This window comes from Centroberyx gerrardi, chromosome 16 (genome assembly GCF_048128805.1).
Source record: "Centroberyx gerrardi isolate f3 chromosome 16, fCenGer3.hap1.cur.20231027, whole genome shotgun sequence".
Lineage (NCBI taxonomy): Eukaryota > Metazoa > Chordata > Actinopteri > Beryciformes > Berycidae > Centroberyx > Centroberyx gerrardi.
This window is the reverse complement of record NC_136012.1, coordinates 12,570,108-12,581,124: the sequence shown is the minus strand read 5'-3', so window position 1 is coordinate 12,581,124 and position 11,017 is coordinate 12,570,108. Positions and strand designations below refer to the sequence as shown.

General features: G+C 47.3%; 1 protein-coding gene across 1 annotated transcript; it reads right to left on the bottom strand.

The window, feature by feature from the left end:
* Positions 1-872: 872 nt before the first annotated feature.
* Positions 873-5,140, bottom strand: egr1 (early growth response 1). Its single transcript, XM_071909725.2, has 2 exons — positions 4,428-5,140; positions 873-3,505 (listed from the first exon to the last, which is right to left on the bottom strand). The coding sequence occupies exons 1-2, from the start codon at positions 4,636-4,638 to the stop codon at positions 2,178-2,180; spliced, it is 1,539 nt and encodes a 512-aa protein (XP_071765826.1). The 5' UTR covers positions 4,639-5,140; the 3' UTR covers positions 873-2,177.
* Between the last annotated feature and the right edge of the window lie 5,877 nt (positions 5,141-11,017).

The following is an 11,017-nucleotide window of genomic DNA, read 5'->3' as shown; positions in this document are numbered from 1 at the left end:
CCTAGCGAACAGTAGCAGATGAATAATGATGGTGCGTATAAGCTGTTATTATACTCCGCATGAAAACCAAAAGAAACAACAGTTAAACCTTCAGGGCCAGTTTGTTCAGTTGCACCATTGCAACAATAAGATCTAGCCTACACAGATATTGCTCAATTGCGTACGCAATTGCTCATTCAATGCAAGGTGACAGCATCTCGCCGACCACGTTTGTGGAAAAGAAGGTAATTATCATGTGATGGATTTCACCTGCACTGTGGGCAATTAACCCTGTACGTGTCTAAACACAGTGTTCACAAAAACGGATATTTAAAATATCCTCATTTCCAAAAAATCTGTTTCACTGACACCATACAGAAGAGGAAAAAAATATTTATTTTGACTAAAGATCAAATTTCTGTAAGCTTGTGTAGCCAACACTAACGGCCTCTGTGTATCACAAAATCTAAAATGAAATGGAATTTTAGATAAGCTTAATATCCAAGAGCATGTTCGATCTTGATAAGAATTCCTCATCTCCACTGTTTGTAGGCATGGGAGTCATGCGTTTGCGTTATCATTAATAGAGGGTTCAAATTGGAGAACAGAGATTGGCAGAGTAAAATTATACTGTGCAGATTTTCCTCAAATTAAAGGATACCTCTCTGTGATGTGGGACTGTGGTAAAATCCACTTATAGATTGCATGCAATTAACACAAGAGATTATGGAATATATAATGTTCATGTATGAAAGATTAGAATGAAGGGTGTGCAGGAGGAAATGAAGGATGGGAGGGGAACGCAATGAAGATGTTTCTCTGTGAAACAGATTGAAGTACCAATGGAAATATTTGAAACGTGGTAGTCAATAATGAAAGTATGAAAACAAATATACATATATATTCATATTTTATTTATATTTCATTTCTGGGAGGATATCTTGTACACCAAATATCCCATTGGCAGTTAAGCGTATTCAATGTGTTTAGAAGCCAGAAACAGTCACTTGTTTTAACAAACACAAATACAAAATAAAGATAACCACAAAATAATGAACTGCATGTATATAACATACAAAAGAATCCCATGCCTACTCAGTAGGTAACTTCAACATTCCAGCTCTTGAAGATGTGGATATTTACACTTAAGTTTTACAAAAATATAGTTTATAATTTTTCTCCTTTTTTGCTTACATTCTAATGAAATGAAGCGGTGCCCTCATACCTCATCCCTTTTCCTCCCTCTGAGTATGACTTACATTCTGTAACAAAAATATCCCCTCAACCCTTAAGGCGAGATGCAGTGCATCCTCTCTCGCACACAGCCGAGTCACAACATCAGCAAGGCTTCACAAAAGGCACCAAATAACGGGAACGTTTGTCTTGTTTTGTTTTGTTTTGTTTTTTTAAATGAAGTTTTTTTTTCTTTTCATTTCTCTATTTTTCCATATAACAGAGCGATATGTCACATGTGAGAAAGAGAGAAAGAGATAGTACCAGTGGATGATATTTACAAACAGAAACTAACATCACTCTTACTCATGCTTGAATACTTAAGTGCTTTTTTTTTTTCAAACAATGTCAAAACGTATCACAGCATCATCACTACATAATAGAGAAAGTATGTAGAAAATATGGCCCTGCTCACTTCAAATAATACAATGCAAATATGCAAATAAGTTTTCACATCAATGGTACCAAAGAATGATAAAAACGAAACATGGCACATGTACAATATACATATACGGTAGCTTATGTATATCATTCAATGTCTTTTGTACTGTATGAGCCTGCGAGGGCGAACGTGCCTTAGCACCACAACTGCTGGCAATGTTCTTTCTATCCGTTTGTCTCTAGGTTTTTGTGTACGGTAATAGTATAGACCTGTCAATGCCTGTTTCTACTCTCTATCTTTTGAGTCCCTTATGCATTTGAAGTGCTGCATTTGCTTTACAGAGACGGAAAAAAAATCCCTTTTTATCTTCTATTGTCTTTGCCCAGTCCTTGACATGTGTTTTTTTTTCTCTCTTTCAGGTAAATCTCAAGATTCACCGAACACTGCACAGGGAGCAGACAGAAAAGTGCTTTTTGGAGGGGAAAAACAAAGTCTTTTGATGCTGATTTCTTTCCCCTCAAAGAACCTTAAGGAAGGAGAGGTGAGGAGAGAATAAAAAAAGTGTTTTTCTCTCTGCTCTTCCTTAGCAGATCTCGATTGTCCTTGGGGAGAGGGTGGTCTGCATCTCTGATAGCGGGGTGGGGACGGGGGAGCTGTAGATGTTGGAGGCGACAGAGGAGGGGAAGGAGGAGGCGACCTGGGACTGAAAGGTGCTGGACATGGACACTGATGGGTAGGTGGTGGCGACGGAGGGAGAAGGGTAGGAAGTGTGGACCGGAGAGGAGTAGCAGGAGGTGACGGGAGAGGGGTACGAAGAGACCGGGGAGGGGTAGGAGGTGATGGGCGAGGGGTAGCTGGAGGCAGGCGAGGCGGCCGATACGGGGGCTGCCGTCACCACCACCGCCCCTCCCTTCTCCGCTTTCTTGTCCTTCTGCCGTAGGTGGATCTTTGTGTGCCTCTTCCTCTCATCGCTGCGGGCAAACTTGCGTCCACAGATCTCGCAGGCGAAGGGCTTCTCACCGGTGTGCGTGCGGATGTGCGTTGTCAGGTGGTCGCTGCGGCTGAAGTTGCGCATGCAGATGCGGCACTGGAAGGGTTTCTGGCCCGTGTGGATGCGGATGTGGCGCGTCAGCTCATCGGAGCGCGAGAAGCGGCGGTCGCAGGTCTCCACGGGGCAAGCGTACGGCCTCTCGTGTGGAGGGGTCTTGCTCGGCCGGGTGGGGTACTTGCGCATGCGGCTGGGCTTGATCAGCTGAGACTGGTAGACGCTCTTCAGGTCCTGAGAACCTGTCTGGGTGGCAAAGGCTTTGATGGTGGACAGAGGAGTGAGGGAGGGCTGGCCTGACTGACTCTGGAAGGGCTTCTGGTCTGGGGGGACCAGGCTGATCTCTCCCTGCTGCTGAGGGAAGAGATAGTCAGGAATCATGGGCACGGGGAAGCTTGTGCTGCAGGTCTTGCCGTTGGGGTAGGCAGGAGGCGGGTACTGCAGTGAGGCTCCAGCTGAGCTGGGAAAGGCCTGGCCCTGGTCTGGGAAGATGTCGGGGTTGGGGCTGGGGTAGGTGGGGGCGGCCGAGTAGATGGGGTTGGGCTCGCTGTGGTGAATGGAGCAACTGAGGCTGGAGCTCTGAGAGGAGGAGGTAGAAGAGGAAGTGGAGGAGGAAGGGACAGAGGAAGAGGAGGACGAGGTGGTCTGCGAGGCAGCAGAGGAAGAGGCGGAGCTGGGGGGAGGGTTGATGCCCACCAGACCACTGACCAGGCTGAAGAGGGGCTCCGCCCAGAGGCTGTTGCTGCAGGTGGTGGCAGGCTCCAGGGTGAAGCGGCCTGTGTAAGAGATGGGGGGCAGCCTCTGGGTGGAGTAGGTCTGCTCCACCATTGGCTTCTCGCAGTTGAGGGAGATATCAGGTAACGTATCTGCAGGGACCAGAAAGAAAGAGGGGACATTAATCAACCTGTCAATATCCAGAGGGAGGGAGAGGGGAATCCTGCCAGAGCAGTGGACAGTGTGTCACCCCTCTCCGCTGTCACAGATCAGTAGGTGCCCACGCAGAGAAACCCCCCCCAACTAAACTCTTTCTGCCTCAACTCCAAAACTGTCTCTTCCGACCTCGACAGGAGCTGCTGTGCAAGCTTAGCCATTCGTTACATGCATTTCTCCTCCTCTCACTCTCTCGATCTTTCTCTCATTCTTTCTCTCTTCCTCTCTCGCACACACACACACACACACACACACACACACACACACACACGTTCTTGAAGCCCATCACATAGCCTAAGGCAATTGATTACCGAAACTGCAGTTCAGCTGGTTTTAGGAATGCAATTTGAATTGAGCTGTAGGAGTGTCTAGAGGTATGCAGTGACTGAGCAGTGTTTTAGTCCTCTGAGAGCAGACAGGGATTTAGAGCTATCAACAAATTGGTATTCAGTCCAATGTTTTTTAATTTCCCAGTTTTTGTATCAGCTTGGCAGTATTTTTTGTATTAATGTTTTGTGTCCAGTCAGCTCAAATTCAAATCTACTTGTAGCCTATAATTCCACTTTCAGTACATGTAGGTACATTTAATTTAAAACACAAAACCATGGCAAAGCAGATTAACATAGACTTCAAAATCTAGATCTTATCCTGTCAACCATATTCAGAGGGTCAAACTCTGAGTTGAAATTGAATTAATAATAGCCAGCTGAACACAAATAATGATCAAAGTTATGCAACTATTTATTTCTGCCATGAACTCTCATCTTGGTTCAGTGTAGACCAGCAGCTGTTCTATCTATCCTGCACTTCATCTAAACATGCAGTATAGAGAACCAGAGGCAAAGCTTCAGCTCTTACCTCCAGCAAGGTGGTCGTACTGGTCCCCCGGCTCCCCCGAGCCAAAGCCTGCCCCTTCGGGTGCGGAGGCGGTGAGGAAGGGGGTCCCTGCAGAGCTGAGCATCATCATCTCTTCCAGCTTGGGGTAGTTATCCATGGGGGAGTGAGGGAAGTTCAGGGGGTCTGAGATCTGCAGGGCTGGAAGGATCATCTCGGTCTTGGCTGCAGCCATCCTCCGCCGGTGCTGGAGCTGAGGGGCTGAGGCTGTGTCGGCGGCTGGAGACGAGTGCAGGGAGGCTGGGCGCACGCTGGCAGAGTGGTGCCTCGCAGGTGGAGGGAATCACTAGTCCAGCTCAGGGAGCGCCGGCACACTTCTGCTGATGCCGAGGAAGAAGGGGATGCTGTTCTCTTCCTCGCGCCGTGTCTCCTTCTCCAGTTGTCTTCTTGTTTTCTCAGAGATGAGTAAAGATCCACTTGTCTTGTTTCTTTCTTTTCAAAAAAGATCAAAAGTGTCCTTTTTACTCATTCCCTAGGATTAATCAAAATTAATCAATAGATTAATCTTGATTTGCTCAAGATGTATTAAATGATTTATCCAATTAGGTGTTGACCCTCTTGGATGGAGTGTTGTTTTGAATTCACTTTTACTTTTTGTGTGAAATGTCTGAGTTAGGGAGTTCTATGGCTCTGTGTTTCTATCTATCTCTGCTCTAACAGTTGCTCTTGTGGGCTCTCAGGGCTCTCTCTCTGTTCAGAGGTTTCCCCGCTCCTTTTATACCCTCTTGCCGTGACGTAGATGTCCATATATGGATCGGAGGAAGCCCATATTTAGGCACTGCAGTGGAGGACACATGACGCTGGCCTGGGGGGAAAGCAGAGAGGAGAGACTTTATATTAAGCTCTCGCAGTAAATTGCGAAGACATAGCCGCTCTTCCTCTGTCCCGAATCAATGTGTCTTCATAGTAGAACACCTCCGTGAGAAAGCAGCATAATTCTCGCGCTCTCCCCGTCGCCCCGTAGATTTGATTCGGATTTCCCATCTGTGCAGCAGGCTGCGCGCTGCCGGAAAGCCCGGCTCCGCCGTGCCTTATAAGGTCGTGACTACATAAGGACCTATTCCGGTGGGTTTCCATTTCCCTGCCCTTATTTGGGACTTCCTGAGGCAGCCTGATCGCTGCTTGGCAGTGAATGAGAGGCTGGAGCGCAAATCATGTCCAGCGCGCTCACAATAAGTAAAGTCAGCAGCGGGATCCTGCTCCTCTGTTTTGAAGCACAGCCGTACACGGGCTACATCTGAACTGAAACATTAAAAAAAATCTGTGCAACAAGCCAGCTGCTGTACAGGCATTTAGTTAATGATTATCATACAATTTTAGACTATTTTTCTCTGCAAGAACAGGATGAGCGGTTCTGCCTTGTGTACCAAATGAGGACCATTTTTTTTTTTTTTTTTTACCCCAAACGCAACATTTTACTATTTTTGTGTATGTTTATACATCACATTAATTTTTGCCACATGTCCTCTAAATAGCCTAGGAGCACGAGATAAAACTGAACATGAAGAAGAGGCTTTGTGCTTTCTATTTTATGTAGAAACGGTTTGCAAAAACAATTTTTCATTAGTGCATTCCTAAATACTTTGTGTAATAGGCTTGAGGATAATTTATGTGCTTACCTAATTAGCCGATTGAATGTTAAATTGAAGTTGATATTTGCCTTAAATATTACCATGCTTTCTGAATATTTTTGAGGCTTGGGTTAATTGTACAAATAGTGTAGAACCTGCATTGGCTGGCAGCAAACTTCCTCTAAATTAACTTTCCATCTTTAGCATTACCAGGGTGTTCTCCGCTCTGTCATTGATTAATGAGAACAGATAGCCGCGGATGCTGACGAGGTGCGGGGCGATCCGTCTAATTGAGGGGTGTCCCCGGCTCAATATTCGGGGAATCTCTCTGCCACTCAGCGGCCTAATGGGCCGCATTAACAACGCTGCGCACAGCTGCCAGGACGCCTGCGGGATACCGATGTTCCCCCCGGCTGCTCCAGCTTCGGCTGGCGCGCCAGCACTCCTCGGTGGATGTTGACGGGAAATCAATGTGTTTCCCTTGCTGCTGACTGGATCTATATGCGAGCAAGCTCATTGGTAAACATCGTGTGCTGGGTACAGTATAAGCAGACCTGAGAGAGAGAGAGAGAGAGAGAGAGAGAGAGAGAGAGAGAGAGAGAGAGAGAGAGAGAGAGAGAGAGAGAGAGAGAGAGAGAGAGAGAGAGGGGACAGTGCCCCCGCTGATCAAATCTAATTTGATTTAGACTATTCTGACTGCATGTCAGATCTTCCAGGACAAAAATAAATGTTTTCATTCCTGCCATTGCATATCTCATGCTGTCCATCTACAGGTGATGTAACAGTTGGTGCCATGATAACATGATCGCACTGAGATCTATCAGAAAAAAAGGACTCAACAGGACTCGTGAAACAAAATACACACGCACAGACGCGCGCACACACACACACACACACACAGAGAGAGAGAGAGAGAGAGAGAGAGAGAGGGGGGGGGGGGGGGGGGGGGGGGGGTCCTCCGTCTCTCCAAAACAAAACAAAGCAGACATGCACGTGCACAAGACTGCGTGAGCAAAACGTGAACTCAGTAGCTGTTGTTCCAGTTGGCACAAAGGTGAGCATATAGGTTTTTGGTTTTTACTCGATGGTTTGCGTTCTCTCCCAGGCGTTTCCCATTCAGCCCTGGGCGAATCCCTCTGTTTACCCCCATTAGACTGATAGCAAAAGTCTGTCATATATTATGGATGATCTGGAGCAAACAGAGACTCCTTAACAAAGCCCAAATAAGCCTGGAGAGGTAGGTGTGTGTGTGTGTGTGTGTGTGTGTAAAGGGGTGTCTGCGCAGCTGGATAATGTGCAATGCTGTGTATTCATACATTCAAATGGGCATAAATGATAATTTACGCTCATTTATAATAATTTAATATCTAAACAGGGTATTTGTTGCATGGCACCACAGTGTAGTATATTCAAAGGAAAATGACAGCATTAATGCCCCCCCCCACACACACACAGACACACACACACACACAGACACACACACACACACACACACACTCACACACACACACACACTCACCACTTAACTAAGTTAACATTTCTTGTTTTTAGCAAGAGGGATGCCAGTCCTGGCGTTAGATGCATCCACAACCCCATGTGACTCCTCACACCAGATGATGTATTTGTGCCGTTCCATTGAATCTATCCCTCTCCATTAAGCTGACCAAGACTGTATCATCCCCAAACTTAATTGGTCCATGGTTTGTCATGGGGGATTGACCCGTAGGCTATTAGTTTGGGGAGAGAGACCAGGAGACTGGGCAGGATAGAGGTGAGTTACACACAGTGTCTGTATCTGTGTGGCGAGGCGCCGGGACCGACGGATCCAAACTCTTGTCTGCATCCATTGCTGCTGTCATGCATCAGTTACCAAGGTCGATAAATTTGTGGCAAAGAAAAAAGAAAGAGTGGAGAGTGCAGATGAGAGAACTCATCATCTGATGACAATGTAATAAAATCAGATTAGGGAAAACTCCCAGAAAAGTAATAAAGTAATAAAGATGATAAACAGTTCACAGTGGCTGTTTGGGCCTCCCTTCACTGTGATGCATGGAGGGGGTGGAAGCCAGATGCTGTAAGGGCAGGGGAAGGAGAATGAGCCTCTGTGTGTGTGTGTGTGTGGATGTTGATGCATATGATGTGTGCACCGTTGCGCGTGTGTGTGCGTGTGTGTGCGTGTGTGTTTGGGTCAACCAGTTCATTCTACTCGGTGTGTTCCCCTTTGCTGCCCACACAACCCAGCCAGAGGAGTCCTCGCCTGATGAGACTCCAGCTCTCTGCCAGCCGGCAAGAAAGGCTCTCCCATTACCTACGCAGTCACCACGCCCCCATTCTCACACACACACACACACACACGCCGCACGAGTGCCGGTTAATATTTAATTATGCCTCAATCTGCCATAGAGAAAGGGTGGAGGAGGAGGAAGTAGAGAGGGGAAGACAAAAAAAAACAGAGAGGAGGAGGAGAGGAGATGGAAGATGTAAATGGAGAGAGAGAGAGAGAAGAAAGGGAGACGCAGAGAGAGTGAGGAGATGGAGGCAGGGTGAGAGTGAAAGAGAGAGAGAGAGAGAGAGAGAGAGAGAGAGAGAGAATCCTCACACCCCCATACGTGGGAGCAAATACCAAGCTTTGTGCTGGCATTTATCAGCAGCCAACGCCAGGCAGCCAGTCAGGGAGACAGGGCAGACAGATGCTCCTCCACCGCCCACCATGCCACCCTCCCCTCCTCTCACCCTCCACCCCCTCACCCCACCCACCCATGGTGCAATCCCTCCCCATTAGCATACAGGTGTGCTCAGACGGGGCCGGACCGACAGGCGAGATTAGAAGGCGGACGATGGCAGTTACCAAAGCCTGGATGTTACATAATTTGGTAGGCGTGGAGGAGATGGGGAGGGAGCGAGGGAGAGGGATAATGTAATGACAGAGAGAGAGAGAGAGAGAGGACCTGATTATTTTGGAGCGAGCACAGAATGCAGCTATCACAGTTTTATCTTGCCATGTGGGACGGGGGTGGGGTGAGGTGCTGGGGTGGGATTTTAAGATAATAGAAAATGAAATGTGGCCTGGATGTGTTGGGGCCGGTGTTACACACAGAGATTGGGGGAGAGTTGGTAATTAAATGGGAGAGGAGCGGCGGCCTGATCATCTTGGGCAGAGTGACAGCCGGAATATTAGCCCATAGCCACAGAGTGATGGAGGCAGAGAGGAGAGAGGAGGGGCGACTACGATGGGAGGATATTTGATAAATGTCATTTTTCTCCCAGCTTTTTAAGTGACGCCAGCAGGAGTGTGCTGTCTGACCTTTTACACACACACAGCGAGATACGCCTGGGAAAAGACGAGCTGGCGTGAGAAGGATGAAATCTGTCGGAAACACTGAGGGAACAGGCAGCGTGAAGGGGTCGCTGCAAATCGGAGGGCTAATTGACATGTAATAAAAGCCAAATGGATCAAATGTGATTCTGAAAGAAAAAACACACTGTTGATGAAGATATCCAGAATGTCTTGGCTCTGTCTGTTTAAATACTGGACGCCTTGTCTCCAGCACTCCACTTGGCTTGCTTATTGAAATGTAACACAGCCCATTACAACACAATGCAGAAGATTACCGCACGCCACCTGTTGCTGCTCTCTGTCGTGTCTTCAAGCGGCCAAGACATTTTTGCGCTCTGTTCAGAAGAGTCCAGGAATGCTGCTGTGGAATGCTGGCCTTGTAGTCTGAGCACTGCAGATAAAAATCACAAGTTTTCCTTCATTGTGGGATCTGACCTACTAAAGCTAAAGGTGATCGAGCCTTTGAAATTGTGGCTCCTAAACTGTGGAACGCTCTTACATTGGACTAAGATCTGATCTAAGACTCCGCTGACACTTTCAAAAAGCAGCTTAAGACTCATCTGCTCAGACTGGACCTTCATTAAGCCTCTGTGTCTGTAATTCTATGTGTTTTTATATCTTATTTGTTTTTATGTCTTATTGTTTTTTACTGTTTTTGTTTATTTTAAGTATTTTACTCTTTGTGACTTTGCTCTGCGAAAGGTACTATATAAATAAACTTTACTACTTACTTACTTTGAGCCCTAATGACATAGAATCATCCCTGGGCTGAAAACCAATCTGCTTGCACTTGTCCCAGTCACTGCAGGCTTCCCTCCCTGCATTGTCCCCCGGGCTGGGCGAGCAGGAATGGTGTCAGCGTATCACATGGAAACAGAGCCATGGCATCGTATAGCCGCGCTATCTGCTCGCCTTGCCTGTTGTTGCCTTTTGAAGGGTGTAGGTGACAGAGAGACAATTACCAAGCGCAGCACAAGCCCCGCCCCCAGCCTCCCCAGCCCCCCCCACCCCCACCCCCCCCACCCCATCGCGTCCCGGCGGAGGGGTGACTCACCGAGCCCCCGGCCTGTTTGTTTGATGTGTGTGACAAAAGATCTGACCCCCGACCTTTCGGCTCCCGATGAGTCACCGGTAGCGCGCTGAGGGACGGGGCTTCCCCTGACCGTGCAGCCTCTGTCACAGTCACGGCACAGCAACGGGTAACATTTAAAGGTTGTCACAAACAGTTTTCGGTGTTTGCCTGAATTGTGTCTACCATAACCCGTGGGTGGCAAGCCCCTGGTGGGTAATAGGCAGTCAAGTAAGCAGCACTGATGTCAAAGTCAGCTCTATGTATGGCATGTTCAGCACTACAGTCCTTTTTTTATTCATCGTTTGGGGCTTGTTGTATGGAGGAGAGAATATGGCTTAGTAGATCGACTGAAAGATCAGCGACCAGGCCATTGCTAAAAATAAAACCTTACTTAACTTGCCTGGATAAATAAGATCACCCAGTGTGCTGTCACTGATTGTGAGATGAGACTTGGCACAGTGTTCTTGGTGCATACCTGAGATAAAATAAAAAATAAAATCTCACTTAACTTGCCTGGATAAATAAGGGCACCCAGTGTGCTGTTATTGATTGTGAGATGAGACTTGGCACAGTG